The 18270-nt window shown below is 38.3% G+C and overlaps 1 protein-coding gene across 3 annotated transcripts in view; it reads left to right on the top strand.

The window, feature by feature from the left end:
* LOC124612645 (protein nessun dorma-like) overlaps window positions 1-18270 on the top strand; it is a 232980-nt gene that overhangs the window by 73549 nt on the left and 141161 nt on the right. For all 3 annotated transcript variants that reach the window (XM_047140948.1, XM_047140947.1, XM_047140949.1), the window contains one exon: window positions 17183-17358. In XM_047140948.1, the coding sequence (XP_046996904.1) occupies window positions 17183-17358 (176 nt within the window). The remainder of the gene's footprint in view (window positions 1-17182; window positions 17359-18270) is intronic.

The raw sequence follows: 18270 nt of genomic DNA, 5'->3' as shown, positions 1-18270 counted from the left end.
CTCAGCTGTAAGCGATAGATACATCAAAGCTAACACAGTACAGCACCACTTGATGACTCAAACCACCAATACAGTGCAAAATACAAGACTGCCCATCCAAACAAGCACAGTATTCCGCTTGTGGCAAGAAAGGTCACATACAATCCGTATGTTTGCAGTGGAACAAACATAAAAATTCTGCCCACTCACAAAATTCTAGTCACATGGCCCATGTTATCAATGCCATATATTCAAAGCCTGCTGCAGGCATTAGCAAAACTAGCACAACTACCAAGTGCACAGTTTCTTCAGTGCTATGGCAGTCCAACAAACTTTCTGTTCACTTGCATATTCGTGGAATACGTGTGAAATTTCAGTTCGACATGGGTGCCCCTGTTTCATTGTTAAATTGTAACAAATATGAACTGTTAAGGCTCCCCATCCCTGTCTAAAACTAGCACGCACCTGATGGCCTATACTGAACAGGACATTCCCATTCTCGGAAAATGTACTTTGCCTGCCATTTATCGCTTGCATATGTCAACTGTGACTTTTACAGTGCTACAATGACGCGCTTGTGAGAAAATATTTGGCCTTGATTCGTTTGATTTGTTTGGTTTTAAAATTCAAGACAATATGTTGTCATTGTCTGCAATTTTGTTGCACATATTACTGTGAAAGACAATGCTCAGCTGAAATTTTGCCAGGCTAGAACTCTTCCCATTGCATTACGGGACAAAGTAGCTGCTAAACTAAGAGAATTGCAAGATAGCAGAGCTATAGCGCCCATACAGGCTAGTCAGTGGGCAAGTACACTGCTTTTGCTCCCCAGACCTTCGGGTCGCATTCGCCTCTGTGTTCACCTTAAGTCTACAGTCAACCCACAAACTGTGAATGATACTTCTCCATTGCCACACCCAGAGGATCTCATGCACAGATTAGGCACTGCTCGCTACTTTTCAAAAAATTGTTTGCGTGACGCATATCTTCAAATACCGCTAGATTAAGAATCTCAAAATGTATGTATTGTGAACACTCATTTGGGCTTGTTTAAATATTTGTGTTTCCCTTTTGGCAGTGCTTCCATACCCACCATTTTCTAACAGTATTTGGAACAGCTGACTGCTGAAGTACCAAACTGTTCAAACGATTTGGACAGTATTGTTGTAGCAGGTTGTAAACCTGACAAACGCATTGCAAATTTCTGTGCTTTGCTTCGTGTTTTATCTGATACAGGACTAAAGTGTAGACTGGACAAGTGTAAATTTTTTTAAACTTGAGTTGCATTATCTTGGTCATGTTATAAACAGTCAAGGTGTATATTTTCTTCAGTCAAATTTGTTAGCCATACGTGATCTGCCAGTTCCTTGCAATGTCACAGAATTGCAGTCAGTCTTAGGGAAAACGAATTATTATTTTCGGTTCATACTGAATGCTGCACAAATCGCAGCACCATTGCATCGCTTGTATGGAAAGAACGTCAAGAACATCCCCTCAGTTTGCCGATGATGCTGTAGTCTGCAGGAAAGTAGTATCACGTGAAAGTTGTGAACAAATCAATGAGGATTTGCAGAAAATAAATGTGTGGTGTAATGATTGGCAGTCATCTCTCAATATTAGTAAATGTAACCTACTACGTATAACAAGGCGAAAATCTCCATTAATGTAAGAGTACAAAATAAATGCCCAGTCTTTGGAAGCGGTAACATCCGCTAAGTATCTGGGTGTGACAATTCGAAATGATCCCAAATGGAATGATCAGATTACACAAGAAACAGGCAAGGCGAGCTCTAGATTGCGGTTTGTTGGTAGATTCCTGAAGTGATGCAGTCCTTCAACAAAAGAAATAGCTTACACTACATTAGTTTGTCCAGTCTTGGAGTATTGTTCTTCTGTGTGGGACCCTTACCAGTTGGGTCTGATTCAAGAGATTGAGAAGGTCCAAAGAAGAGTGGCAAGATTTGTGACGGGTACATTTAGCCATCGTGAGAGCATTACAAATCTCATAGAAAGTTTGAAGTGGGATACATTGCAGATAGATGAGATGCTAAACAGAAGGGGCTGCTGAGTAAATTCCAAAATCCGATCTTCGCTGAGGATATAGCGCATATATTATTACCACCAACTTTCAAATGGCGCAATGATCACCATTCAAAGAGCCCGCATCTCGTGGTCGTGCGGTAGCGTTCTCGCTTCCCACGCCCGGGTTCCCGGATTCGATTCCCGGCGGGGTTAGGGATTTTCTCTGCCTCGTGATGGCTGGGTGTTGTGTGATGTCCTTAGGTTAGTTAGGTTTACATAGTTCTAAGTTCTAGGGGACTGATGACGATAGATGTTAAGTCCCATAGTGCTCAGAGTCATTTGAACCATTCAAAGATATGGGAAATTAGAGCTCGTACTGAGGCATTCAGACAGTCGTTTTTCCCTTGTGCGATCTGCGAGTGGAACAGAGGGGGGGAAATATGACTTTGGCACAAATTGTGCCCTACACCTCTACTTGGTGGCTAGTGGAGTATATATGTAGATGTGTAGATGTAGAAAAACATTGCTTTGTTTCTGGATCCTTTGGAAACGGCCCTTGTGGTTTTAATGGGCCCAGTTTACAAATTATTTTTTTGCTCGCTTTCAGTAAGGCTTCACTATAATTTCAAGATACATTATGAAATTCCTGAGACTTATTAAAATCTTTGGTATGAATGTCTTCTATATACCAAATCTCTGGCAGACAATGTGTTCCCGGTGAATCTAAAAATAAAATGAAGTAAAATTAATATTGAGAATTTTTGGAAATTATTCAAAAGTGTAGAATTAAAAATGTCAGTTAAACAAAGCTTTCATTTTTTGATTAATCTGTATACTATGTCCGGTGAGCCCAAATTGTTTCATCGTGACGTTAGCAATTTCCAAGTGGACAATATTCTTAAGGTCGCTGCAATGCAGGGGTTGCGAGGTGCAGAAGTTGGAGGAACAACCGTGCTGTGGATGGAGTGAGATAAATAGGCTTAATTGGTGTGAATAAAATAGTGGAGTACAGGGCTGAATTTGGACCAGAACACAACAGAGCGGCATGTTGGCACCACCGAAGGAAGTTTTCTTAGGAACCAAGCAGCTACCTGTGTAATGTACATAGAAAGGCTTTTTTTCTTTGCTTTAGAAATAGATGTGCTCACAGAGTGGAGGTAATGAAATTAGATGTGTAAGACATGCATTCATTTTGACCTTGCTGCAGATTATGGTCACATAACGCGACGTAACATTGAAGGAAAAAGCAAGCTACTTTTCTTGATTGTATTTGCAACAACTGTATAAAACCACATGTCATCCTCAGGAGTTGTCAATTTTATAGAAGGAGTAAATTAATAATATTTTATCACAACTTGTTGGTAATAACAAAATATTTGCAGTTCTTTAATTTTTAAATAACTTCTGACGGATCTCTTTCAAAGCATTTGAAACAATCAATAAAATTGGAGTCAGTTATATACTTCGAGTAGTCATGCAATTCCCTCGTGCTGACATGAAATTTTTATGCGTGTTATGTTCAATTTTAACACTATTCCGTAACTGTTCACGAATGCAACTCTTAATTACCGTAAACTTAAATGGATAAACCATATATAAAGAACCGAGTGGACCAAGTCCTCACCGAAAACTGAAAGTAGTACACATTATTTTATAATGCAATGTAAAGTGGGATTCGCTGATGTGCAGGCACCAGTGAACGTAACACTGATTTGCCTGTCTGCTACGAAGAGTGCTAGCAATTTATTTGCAAAAGAAGATTCCACGCGAATATAAATTTGAAGTAGCTGGAAAACTGCAATGTGCGTTGACTGACCTCTGTACTTGTGCTCTTCCCATTTGTAATTCTCTGTGAGTTTGGTGTGTATTGAGAGATAGTTCTGTTCGTTCATGTTAAACTTTTGCAAAATGTTAACTCACTATTGTAAACAAATTTAATGTATCACCATCTTGTTAATTGTATACGATAAAAAATTTATGTAATGATTACACTCTGCATGGAGGGCATAAAATTAAACATCCATCTACATACACCTAACGCGGGAAAACTTGTGTATACAAAATTATGAATGATTATATATAAAAACAAAGATGAGGTGACTTACCGAACAAAAGCGCTGGCAAGTCGATAGACACACAAACAAACACAAACATACACACAAAATTCAAGCTTTCGCAACAAACTGTTGCCTCATCAGGAAAGAGGGAAGGAGAGGGGAAGACGAAAGGAAGTGGGTTTTAAGGGAGAGGGTAAGGAGTCATTCCAATCCCGGGAGCGGAAAGACTTACCTTGGGGGGAAAAAAGGACAGGTATACACTCGCACACACGCACATATCCATCCACACATACAGACACAAGCAGACATATTTAAAGACAATAAAAAAAATAAAAAAATAAAAAAAAATATTGACAAAATTATGAATGTATTCGCATGTGCACCCTTAGTCTAACCCTATGGTTTGTTATCATAATTCACATAAAAAAGTTTTTTTTCCCATGGATATAGATAAGTTTTTAGCACTTACCATTGCTAAGTAAATAACTTACAGAATATGAGTGCTAAAAAACTGAAGAAATTTTGGGCAATTTCTTTACAACCTCCTCCTCCTCGTATTACCATTGCTAAGTAAATAACTTACAGAATATGAGTGCTAAGAAACTGAGGAATTTTGGGCAATTTCTTTACAACCTCCTCCTCCTCGTATTTGTTTCTTCTTTTCGTAGCTCTCTTTCTTTCACAATTAAACTTATTATCGAACAAATAATCACTAGATTTACAACGTTTGAAGATCATAAACAGCATGCACAATTTGAAATAAACGCATATGGATTGTTCTCATTCAATTGCAAAGGAGAAATACCTTAATCATTGTCGTCTGCTGACATGCGGCACGGGAAATCTTAGACATTCAGTATTGGCAACATTTGGACACCTGGTTAACTATGCATTTTGGGTACAGGCTAAGACTTAAGCATTCACCATTACTGAGGTTGTGGAAAACATTTTATGAATTTTTGCCAACACGTGTTGGGCCCCCTATAGCCTGGGGGGGGGGGGCGTGTATCATTGATACATCTGATACGGCGGTAGCTACGCCCCACATGTCATTGGAGAACATATGACTTGGACGAACTATTACTGCTAAAGGACTATTGAATTAAAGGAGAAGTTTTGGAGGCAAACTTCCAAGTTTAACTCAAAATGTGTTATTGTAGTGTCACTCCACAGTATGATCTGAGACACTGTGTTATGTAAGCTCAAAATAGGGTTCACTGGAATGGGTGTCCTGACTCTCCGGCAGTACAGGAATGACTGTGACTGGGTGTGATTCAAAACTAACGGCTCCCACTATCTTGCATGGCAGGTCAGAACACACCACTGTGTAATGTCTCATCAGGAATAATCGGTCGCAGTACTTACAAAATCACCTTGTAGCAGTTCTTTGCTGTTCCTTTCCGGATGTGTCTGCCAGATGGAGCAGTCACTGAAATTTATTTATTTATTTTTTATTTATTTATTTATTTATTTATTCATTCATCCGTGGAACAATAAATATTGTATGGATGTCGTCAGATTACAACACATGAGCACACATTTACATTTACAATTAAACAGGTTTCTCATATTTTGTGTAGTTTTTATAACTAGTCATACACATAATAATTTTGGTGATAATGTCATATGTTACTAATAATCTACATCTATGTTAAATATTCTTTTACAGTATAACAACTTTTACTTACTAAAAAGGTTTTAAGCTTTTGTCTGAAAGTGAGGGGCTCATTTATTTCTTTAATTTCTTGTGGTAATTTGTTGTACAGTTTTATCCCATTGTAAAATATACTTTTTTGCTTCTTTGCCTTGTTCTTTCTATCTAGATGGATGTGGTGACAAGCTCTTGTTTCATGGTCATGTATTAGGCTGTTTGTGTTGTACATGTTAAGATTTTTCTTAATGAACATTATGTTCTGAAAGATATACTCACAAGAAACAGTTAGAATTCCTAGCTTTCTAAATAATTCTAGACAGTGGGCCCTGTTGTTGCTATTTGTTATTATCCTTATGGCTCTTTTTTTGTACTTTGAACACAGTTTGTATGTTACTGGCACTTGTTCCCTAAAACATGATCCACAGCTGAGGACTGAGTGTAGATATCCGTAATATGTTATTTTAAGACAGGTATTATTGCATACTGGTGCAAGGATTCTAAGAGCATAGCATGCTGTGGATAATTTCTTTGCCAAAATGTTGACATGGTTTGTCCATTTCAGTTGGCTGTCTACATTCATCCCTAAGAATTTGGTACTTGTTACACATTCTAATTCATTATTATTAACTTTTATTCTAGTGGCATTGTGTTTTTTGTTCAATTGGAAGTTAATATAGTTAGTTTTCTTTACATTTAGGGTTACTTTATTTTTTAATGACCAGTTGTGGACATCATTGAGAGCCTCGTTTGCTCTTTCTGACAGTTGTGTTGGATTTTCACCTGTTATTACTATGTTGCTATCATCAGCAAAAAGTATTTTTTTGCCATGTCTTATACTTTGTGGGAAGTCGTTAATGTATATAAGAAACAATATTGGGCCTAATACACTTCCCTGTGGGACGCCTATATTCACATTTTCTGGGTCAGACAGGTGTTTTATAAGGGAATTGTTTGAAACTTGTGATATCTCAACTCGTTGAACTCTGTTTTCCAAGTATGATTTGAACCACTTCTTTGTCACACCTTTTATTCCTATTTGCCCTAATTTATGAAGTAAGATTTTATGGTCAACTGTATCAAAGGCCTTGGACAAGTCTGAAAAGATACCACTTACATTTTCACCTTTGTCCAGTGCTTCTAAAATTACTTTAGTGGAACTGTGCTATAGCATATTGTGTGCCTTTTCCGGGCCTAAAACCAAATTGGTCATTGGAAAGAAGATTATATTTATTCAGGTAATTTAGCAGTCTCTTTTTGACTAGTATTTCTATTATTTTAGAAATGATAGACAGTATAGAGATCGGCCTGTAGTTCTCTACATTTTCCACATCTCCGTTTTTAAGGATAGGTATAACTTTTGCTTGTTTTAGGTACTCCGGAAAGTATCCAGACTCGAAAGATTCATTAATTATGTCTGTTAATGGGCCCTTTATGGAGTCTATACAATCTTTAATTACGCAGACTGGGATTTCATCAAGTCCTACTGAAGTTTTATTTTTTAGTTGGTGTACTACTAGTGCCACTTCCCTTTCTGTAGTTGGCAAGAGCACCAGTGAGTTTGTTGGCTGGTTCTGAGTAGGTAAATCATACGTATCTGGAAATTCCTGCTGCAATTTTTTTGCAATACTACTGAAATATGAGTTTACAAAATCAGCTAATTTTTTAGGGTTACCTACTTGTACATCTTTGTTTTTAATATGTGAATTGAGGTCCTTTTTAGCAGAGTTAGATGTTTCCTGTTTGACGATGTTCCAGGCTGCTTTGCTCTTGTTTTCAGCTTCAAGTAATATTTTGTTGTTTGAAAGTTTTTTTGCGGCTAGCAACACCTTTCTGTAAATTTTCCTGTACTTTTTGTAGGATTGCAGAACTTCTGGGTTAGATTGATTATTTTTTATGGAGTTGAGATATCTAAGAGTTTCTGAGGATTTTTTGATACCTGTAGTCACCCACTGATTTCTCTTTGTAGTTTTAATTTGATAAAGAGTTTTGGGAAACATCTCTTCAAATCTGAGTTTAAAAATTGACATGAACTTGATAAATTTCTGATTTGTGTTGGTTTCTGCATAACTTTCCTCCAATCTTCATATTCTAGCTGGGATTTAAACTGATGCAGGGCTGATTTGGAAAACATTCTTTTGTATGTACAAAGTTTAGGAGGAGTTTCTACATGAATGTTAGTTTTTAAGATCTGGCAGAGGTGGTCTGCTAGGCCCAGGTTTTGGACAACAATATGACATTTTTTACTATCAATATCTGTAGCTACATGATCTATAGATGAGGAGGATTCTTTCGTTATTCTAGTTGGACAATTAACAAGGGAGGATATTCCGTAACAGCTTAGAATATTCACATATATGTTGCTAGCCTTATCGGGCTTCATCATATTAATGTTTAAGTCGCCACAGATAATTACATTTGCTTTTGGTCCAGAAACCTTGTCTAAGCTTTGATTCAGTTTTGAGAAGAATATATCAATGTCTCCACTAGGAGAGCGGTACACACAAAGTATGACTAATTTTTTTGCTATGCCAGGTCCTATTATTTCAACAGCGGAAAGTTCGAAATGTTTGTCCTCACCTAGATCTAAAAGATCATATCTTACTTTAAATGACATACCTTTTTTTCCATAGATACATGAACCTCCACCATTCATTGAGATTCTGCTATAGTAACATGCAAGGTCAAATGAGGCTAATGCAATGTGTTCAATTTGCTTCCCTTTGCACCAGTGTTCAGTGATACACAAAATTTGGCTATCAAATTTTTCCAATTCTACTTCTAGCTGTTGTGCTTTGTTCTTTATGACTTGAATGTTTTGGTGAAACACTGTTAGGCATTTGTTTTCACTTATCTTGGTGGCACCTTTCCCTTTAGACCTGATGCTAAAAAATCCTTCAGAAGAGCTGGTGGCATGGTTATTCTTCTGTTGATTACAGTGGAGGTGAGTCTGTTGCCGGTTTGACTTGGAAGTTGGTGTATCTGAGGGTATCTGCCTTATGTTAGTCTTGTAACTGAGGCCGGGTACCAAAAATCCTGCAGAGTTGAAAGTTTCCTGGTTCTTGTGCTTCTTCTGTTTGCTTCTGTTACTGATGATGATGGTGAAGCTGGTGAAAAGTCTTTCACTGTTGAAGACTGAGGAGCGGCCAATACTGATGAAAGGTTATTGGCTGTTGGCACATCAGGCGTTTTTTTTCTTGTTAATGATGCAGTTGTGTAGTATGTAGCTGCTTCTGCTGAAGCTGCTTTGGAAACTTCTGTCCTAGTTGACTCATTTATCTCAGCTGTCTTTGACGAAAGTGGAGATTCTAGTGCTGGACCTGTTGTCAGTGATTCAGTTTCATTTTCTTGTTGGAAATTTTCAGTTACTGTGTTTGGTGGTGGAAGTGGTATGGTCGTGTTATTCTTGTCCTTAACTGCCTTCACTGCATTAAGGATTTCTCGACTAATGAATGATTTTCCGAGTTTATTTCTGTGAAGCCCATGCCTTGTAAAATGACTTCTCTCTGCGGATGGTACGTCCACATATGTGGCATTTGGGAGGCTTCGGCAGATTTTCTCAAATTTCCTATTAGTAACTGTGATTTCTTTGTTGACACAGGATTCTTCTATAAGATCATGTCTTTGTGGGATACTGGCAATAAAGAAGTTAACATCTGTAATTTTCTGTAATGTACTTCTTAGAGCTCTTATGGCGAGTTTGCCCTCGTTCCTATAAACATCATTAGCACCTCCTATTATTAGACAGGTGCTTCCAAGCTTCAAAGAATGTTCACAGTCTTTTAAAACTTCGCGCAAAGGGGCCCCCGGTTTTGTTATTCCACTAACCTTGAATATAGTTTGCATGTTACACAAAATGTCGGCTAAGCCCTTTCCATGACTGACTGTCTGAAAGTATGAAAATATCTTCTTTTTTCTTCTTAACCTGTATTGGTAGATATCTTGTTTGCACGATAAGTGTGTTCCATGTATTTTGTGGTATTTCCTTTCTTGTTATTACAGGACTTCGTAGGCCTACTGAAATGATTTGTGGTCGCTGCATTTGATGAAAGTACTTCCTTTCTTTGGCTCTTTTCACATATTTCATATTCATCACACGTTAAAAATTCAAACTTATTTGCTTGTGGGAGACGAAAGTTGTTTCCGTTACGATTAACACGACAAAACTTTTTAGGCCTAATAAAGTTACCGTTTTGTTCGTTGACAACCGTTTCACTACCCTTTGAATGGTCTATCACTTCTTCCAGCTTCTGTACACTATCTATCACTGATTCAAGCTTCTCTACATATAGTTTAGCTAACATAAGATCATATTTTAATGAAGAAGTCGTGCATTCTTCTTCGCATTCCGTTTGTAAACACACGATATGATGATAGTTACAGTGCACATTTCCACAGTCACAGGTCATGTTTTTTCCTCTAAGACATTTAAACATTGACGATGGATCCATTTCTGTGACCACGAACATAATTTAACACCATATTTCACCTTCTTACTGCATTTTACACACACAGGATTTAAAAACTCGTAATTTTCCTCGGATCGGTTTATTAGTACGTCTACACGCGATCTCTAACTGTAAGTTGAAACTGGCAAATTGTTGTTGCAGAGGATAAAGAAGGCAGAGCAAAGTGGAAACCGTACAACTAGCTGTTTAAGAACACTAGACAGCTTAGTTCTGGGTCGACCACTTCATAACCATGTTCTGCCCACCCACTGATTTATCCATCTTTGGAGGCAGCTGTTCCTTAGTGGAACAGTGAATGGTTCTGTGCAGTCCGAATGTGACATGCTGCTCGGTGTCAGTTTAAATACTGAACGACAATGGGAAACATGAATTACTTTGATCTCTGAGGGTCCCAGCTCACTGTTCAATCAGATGGAACAAAAAGTGGTGTCAGTATTCTCGGGCTCTATTGACTACTCCTCCTGGTGCACAACAGGAAGTTTCTGGTACAAGAGTTGGCCACCTATAGCGCGTGCAGGGAGTTTCCTAACAATACCTGTGGTCATAACCTAGACAGTAGCAGAGTAATTTGTTATGACATGGTCATCTGGGTTAAGACATCCTGCTTCTGCTGCGCGTGTGTGTAGGAGGATTGGCCAGACTTCAGATCCGACAATTCTGTTATGTGATTGTCTCTTTTCCATGTAACTTCTGGATTCAATTCTGTATGAGGCACATTATAATGCACCCAATCAGAATCGTTTTCAGTTCTGTGCGATGCTATATTTGCAAATGAAATTGAAGTAAATCCTTCCAGAAAGTTTTAGTTTGATATGGCGGGTAGGACTGTTTCCAAATTCAGTTATGGTTCCCCTCCTCAAAACTGAGAAAGGACTGAGCATGCCTCAGTATTTGCAGTAGCCTTGCCTTGACTAGTTATTGAGGAAAGATTCTTAAATGAATGAACAGCCATCGTTGGAACTGTACTTAAGAAATGAGGCAGCTTCTTAGCCACCATCTGTGCAAGTTCAGGCCACTATTAACTATTGTCAGCCTGGCCCCTCAACTGTCCTGGAGCCCAGACCAGTTATAGGTTTCGTACCTAACGGCATTCAGAGGCAAGGAAAATTTGGTTTCCGATATTTCATGTGATTATTGACTGAATCTAAAAATGTGAAATACTATCATAATGTACTCATTGAGAGTTATAATCTTCGTTAAAAACTTATCGCAGTAAGACAACTGTACACAACATATACCACTGAATGTATGCGCAAAATTATGATGTTGTGTGACAGTTCAGGAGTTATAATGTCACTAACATCGAGATGCGTAAAGAAAAAGGGCTCCTGTTCAGATCGAGCCAAAATTATACAGAATTTATTTGTGCAGTATTTCGTAGTGAGAACTCTTAGTGTTGAGCAAAAAAGTTTGATTATAATTTCAAACCTTTTCTAAACTTTTTCTCATTTATACAGTATCCATCAAATATTTAACACTTCAACTCACTTGTAAAGTAATCTTAAGCCATTAGCTAGGTAGCCTGTAACTAGTACTGCATTCCCTGACAGTTGGGAGAACTGTTATATAGCCACCAGTAAACCCCCCAGATTGTAGTAGGAGCCTTGTACTCTCTCTGCTCTTCACTTTTTGCTGATTTTTCAGCCTTTTTGTTCATCCTCTGCAACAACAATTTGCCAGTTTCAACTTACAGTTAGAGATCGCAAGAATGGAATGCAGAAAATGGATTTTTGAATTTCTGTAAATAGTAGAGTGGGTTTTTTGTGTGTGTGTGTGTGTGTGTGTGTGTGTGTGTGTGTGTGTGTGTGTGTGTGTGGTTTTTTATCCCCCTCCTGATATTTTTTTAATGTACCTGACTGCCAGTTGAGGGACACGCTGTCATGTTACCCTGTTTAGATAGCCTGAAACTTGGATCCCTAAAAGCAGTGAATACTTAGATTGCCTTTCATACGGGTTTTGAGGGACAGGCACGACACATCCACACAAGTTTTCTAAGGCTGTTGTGCATTCCTAGCCAGAATCTGGCTGTGAGTGTACAGATCAGCAAGACATCTTCATCTGAAGATCATTGACAAATCACCATGTAAGTCTGGCCTCAGGAGCGTGCAGGACCAGCGCCATGTGCTGAAGCTGATGAGTGGTTACTTGCCCGTTGGAAGCAGCCACAGACACCTATTGTATCACGCATGTGGGTTCCTCGCCTTTCCGGAATCACCGACGTACCGAATGTCACTCTCCACACTGTGCAATTAATTTTCACAAATTGTGCACGACCCTTGATGTGATTTCGGATTGGCAGAAAGCACGAACTAGTTTCATCTGGGGTTGGGCTAGTGCTGACACAAATTCAAGGCTGCAACCAACTATCATCCTCATTACTGAAGAATCACAGCATAATTTTATGTTTAACGAGATACATAAAAGACTACATATGTTTATAATTAGTGTGTTTTATAAAATTTCAAATGAGCAAAATAAGCTGAACAGGATGTCCCAGTAGGATGGTTGATACTCAGGGATGTGACGAAAACAATCATTTGAAGCAGAAAACTTCATATGGACGTATGCCCTATTCTGAATGGTTACTGACATAGAACACATATTGTACATTGTTAGTTGTTTTTGTGTTATTCAATACATTGTCCGCTTTACTCACGTACAACAATTAGTAAAAATAATAACATCTATTTTGCAAAGTATCAGTTGAAAAATATGTATTTCTAGGACATTCATCTCTAAGCGTTATTGCACATGTCACATTACAGTTATTGTACAGTTAACAATAAATGTTCAAGTATCTCATTATCAACTGCAGTGCATTTGTACACTCTTGTTATAAAAGGTTGTGTTGCTTCCTAACTCTTCTGGGCATTCCCTAATGAGGGCACCAGCCCCTGTGATCTGACTGAGCCATTCAATTGCATATTCCCCTTTCATTTCTACACCTCGAACATTGTGCAGCCGTATAAACAAAAATCTAATGGTGTAAAGTATTCCCATGACAGATCCAGCGATTAGGGAAAGTGTGGTTCAGATGTTTTCTCACATTTGTAGTAAAATGTGGAGGGGCTCCATCATGCTGGAAGCACACTGCATTCCGTGTAGCCAAAGAAACATCCTTAAGACATTCAACAAATGAATTTTCCAAACGCTGCAAGTTATTCTGCCTGATCATTCACTCCTCTCTGCATCCGACTAGCCCAGAAACAAATGCACCTTAAAGATGTTCTCTCTGAGAAGCTATGTGGAATAGGCCATATGTCCATATGTAGCTTTTTGCTTCAAATTAGTGTTCCTGTCTTATCCCTGCATCCTGACCATTCCTCTTGGAACACCCTGTGTAGATATATTCACAGATATCCCTGAGCATGTAGAATCTTTAGCTCACTTTGTGATAGTAGCCATTGTGTGCTCAGCATCTGTCTATAAATGAAGTTACTGTGCTTGATGCATTTGTTCTGACTCGGCAAATTCCCTTCTGCCCATAGAATGCCCATATGCCCAGATAGTGTAATCCAGTATGCTGTTTGCTTGCAAAAGCTAGGGAAGTAGATGCCATTCTGGTGGTTACCAGGGCACATGGAAATTCTGGGAAACAGCTGGCATAGCATCTGAGGAGCCGTGTACTGGTAATCTGGGGGTTAAATATGCCGTTCCTGTATATCTTACCATCCCACTGTTCAGGTAGAGTCGTACATCTGTAAATGGGAAGGATGATTTTTGGAAATAATTCATTATAAACTGTGACTAGTAAAATGGACATCCTCATAGTATGCCTTTTGTTTCCAGAATGAATTTTTCACTTTGCTGTGGAGTGTGTGTTGATATTAAAATTCCTAGCAGATCAAAACTGTGCATTGGACTGTGGCAGTTGAGTTACTGGCAGAAGTAAAGTAGTGAGGACAGGTCGTGAATTGTTCTGGGGTACCTCAGCTGGTAGAACACTTTCCTGCAAAAGGCAAATGTCCTGAGTTTGAGCACTGGTCTGCACACAGTTTTCACCTGCCAAGAAGTTTCATGTCTTTTGTTGCTTAAACCATTACCACCATGTTAACGAAATGCAAAATGAGTGAACCAATACATAATAATAAAAACAACAATAATAGTAATAGTAATAATAACAGTAGTCGATCTAATATTTCAGTAACGTCAGTATTTTTAACAGTGTGTTCAGGAATTTACTCGTAACATTCCGTAACATTGAGCAAGCATTGGGGTATTTTGGATATGAAGGCAGAGAAGAAGAACAGAAAAGACTTCTGGATTTGCGCCAGAGGAATGGAAGAACCAAGGGTGTAATTGATTATATTCTAGTAGATAGAGAATGTGGAGAAAAAGTAACAAATGTGAAGGTAATTCCAAGTGTGAGTGCAGATGGAGACCATAGATTACTGGTGGGACAATGGAAAATGAATGAGTGTGTGAAAAATAGAAAACAGAAGAAAGTGATGAGGATACAGGATTGGAAAGTGAAGGAGACTGAAAGTGCTGAGAAGTACAGAGAATTAATCACACAAAATTTCCAAAAGAAATTTTCTGCAATGTAGAAAAAGAATGGAGTTTATTCACAGACACTAGTCGAAGCATCACAGAAACTATGTGGTAGAACATCTGCAAAGGAAAAAGCAAGACAGACTAGTTGGTGGGATGATACCACAATTCAAGCTGTTAGAAGAAAAAATGGAGCATGGAGAAAGTGGTGGAAAACTAAAAATGACGAGGACCATAAAAGATATATAGAGGTAACAGCAAAGAAAATGGCATGGGAAGAGTTTACAAAACAAACTTGAAGATGTGAAGAGCAATAAGAAAATGATCTATGAAATGATGAAAAATAAAAGGAAGGCTTCTGAAGTACCAGTAACGATGGAAACAGAGCATGGTACTGTGACTGAAGATCCAGGGAATATAAAACATCTCTGGAGAGAACATTTTAAGAAACTGTTAATGCTGAGGAGCAGGTACACTAGGAAACAACAAACAATGGAGAAATTGGGAGAAGTTGGTGAGCAGAATTAGGACAAATTACATGGGAAGAAATGGAAATAGCTGTGAAGAAGATGAATGGGGGGAAAGCCCCAGGACCTAATGACGTTATCAGTGGACATGATAAGAGCAGCAGGTCCAGTGGGAATGCAGTGGCTATATAGAGTACTATCAAGTGTGTGGAGAAATAGTACAAAACCTGATGATTGGAGAAGAGGAGACATTGTTCACATCTTCAAGAAAGGCAATAAAAGACTTTGTAAAAACTACAGAGGAATAACCCTTACGAGTCATACAGCCAACATTTTTGAAAGAGTTTTACTAAATCGAATAAGTGAAACAAATAGAAAAGGAGCTGAGTGAAGAACAGCATGGGTTTAGGAAAGCAAGAAGCGCAATTGACCTGATATTTTCTATCCGTCAACTGATGGAAAAAAGTTGGGAGTATAACAAAAGGGGATAATGGTTTTTACAGACACAGACAAAGGCATATGACTCAGTTAGCAGGGAAAGACCCTGGGAAGAAATGAAAAAGATGGGTATAGAAGATGGGCACATTAATGTAATAAAGACAATGTACAGAGGACACAATTGTAGAATTAGAACACCATTGGGGAACAATGAATACTTCGAAATAAGACAAGGACTTAAATAAGGAAGTATTCTGTCTCCTGCACTTTTTAATGTTGTGATGGAAGGAGTGAATAATTAAAAGGTATGGTTTAAAAATAAATAAAGATAAGAGTGAAGTAATGGTATTTGGAAGCGAAAAAGGGATCAACGAGAATATTAAATTGAGTGGAGGAGCCCTCAAAGTGGTAGACAGTTTCGCTTATTTAGGGTGTGAAATCGCTAGTGATTGAAGAATGACCAATGAAATTAATAGGAGGTTTCAGTAGGGAGGCAATTTCTACCAAACAATAAAACACCTTATTTGGAATAAGGAAGTTTCAGAAAAAGCAAAACTCCTTATGTATAGGAGTTATTACTTCCCTATTGTCACCTATGGAGGAGAAACATGGACAGTCACAGAGAGGGACTGGAGCAGACTGCAAGCAGGGAAAATGAAATTTCTCAAAGTGGTTTAGGGAAAGACAAGAATGGACAGAGTAAGGAATGTAGATATTAGAAAGGACCGTAAACAAGAAAATATGAGCGGAGAAATCGAAAAAAAAGAGATTAAGATAATACGAGCATGATAAAAGGATGCGTGGGCAGGGACTTCCCAAACTTATGGAAGAACTAAAGATGGATGAAAAAAGACCTAGAGGGCACCCAAGAACACAGTGGACAACGGGAGTGAGAATATCTGTGGAAAGGAGAAGTGTGACCGGGCAGCATGTGGAGGAAGAAAAGTGGTGTGAGGACAAAGCCAAATGGAGAGGACTCGTCAGCACCTAGACCCAGTAGTAGCTGCAGCGTGATCCGGATACTTTACTTTATTCCTTCAAATGTGAGAAATCACATGCTAACAGAAATATGTGACAACGGTACAGAACACCTCAAATCTTGATAAATTGGCTGGTTCAGGGAGTAGTAAGCAATGTTAGGATAAAGTTGGCAAACGAGACAGAAGAAAGAAATTTGAAATAAATGTATATGAGGAAGGCATGGCTAGTATTGATAATGTGCCAGAAATACTGATTCACTGCTAAGCAGGAGAATTGTTAGGATATGCCTAGAGTGAAGCTATGCTGACAACAACAGGTATATGATGCTTTTATCTCCTCTGGAACAAAGTGTGTTTATGTGTCAGTCACAGGTTACTGGGTCTTTTGTGTAGCTGAACTGGAGAAAGATTTAATTTTATGCATGTACGTGGATGATTTGTTGTATTATATTCGATTTTAACATTCTTAGCTTTCCACTTTTTTAAAATGAGGATCATCTTTGCTCTCTAAGTACTGTTTGTATTTCTGATTCTTATGTTTAGGATTTTTTAAGTTCAGTCCACAATAACATTATGTTTGTGAATGTTTGTCTTGTGGCAGGTATTAATTTAAATGTTTCAATTTCAGGTCGAAAATGTGGAGTTCGATAGTTTCTCTGCCACTGTTAATGTTTTGAAAATGCCAGCAAACATAAATATACCAGAAAAACTATCAACTTCCTTATTACAACTGTATCCAACACTAAGTCAAGTTAATGACATCCTTTATGTGGAGCAGACAGCCAAATGCCTAGATCAGCTGAGGTAAGCTATTGAAAAAAAAATGTAAAGAATTTCTCCTTAGTGTGTTTCAAAATGACTGTGGATAACTGCACAGACTACCCTAGCATGCCTCCCTCCTCAATCCAAATTCCCATTAACACCTCAGACCACATGAAATTCCCCCTAAATTCAAACAACATTGCAGACGCTGTCTAGCTGTATTGGAATAGCGCCTCGACATTGAGCTGAACAGAAGGTCCTGCCTGAAATCCAGACACAGGTACTTTAATCAAATGAGGCTATATGGTTCTAGAGACACTTGCAGGTCTCAAACATCCATCATGTACATATACGAATTGAAGCGATGATCGAAAATTTGTACCAGGGCCGGGATTTGAACCCGTCTCCTTCTCTCTACACACGTGTTCTAATCACTACGCTACCCTGTCAGTGTCAGTTTTGATCAGTGCTGAGGTGCTATTCCAGTACACTCAGAGAGCCTCTGCAATGCTGTTAAAGTTTAGGGGCAATACCAAGTATAGTCCAGTAGAATTAGCGTTCAAATTGGTGATAATTGCTGCAAAAAGTTTTATTCTTTTAATGGCTTTGTTTGTGTCCCAGTATGACTATCCTAGGTTTTCCCCCTCGGTGGAGTTGTGGAAAAGTGGTAGGGGGCAAAAATGTACCTGAAAACATGATGTTTTTTCGCTTTTGTGATTATATCTGGTAAATGACTCACAATATCAAAAACATAGTGGAATTAAAAATTGTAGGGCATGAAATTCTGCATTGAATGACACCATTCGCATATTTTTTGGACCACCCATTTCCATACTAGTACTCTTCAAAGTTGGACCAATTTTACATGTTCATGAAAAATTTTCGTTTTAACCTCTGTTTTTTGGTAATATCCTTGAAACTGACCCATCTATGAATAATGCCATTCATAAAAAA

This window comes from Schistocerca americana, chromosome 4 (assembly GCF_021461395.2).
Source record: "Schistocerca americana isolate TAMUIC-IGC-003095 chromosome 4, iqSchAmer2.1, whole genome shotgun sequence".
Classification (NCBI taxonomy): domain Eukaryota; kingdom Metazoa; phylum Arthropoda; class Insecta; order Orthoptera; family Acrididae; genus Schistocerca; species Schistocerca americana.
This window is presented reverse-complemented; position numbering and strand designations above follow the sequence as displayed.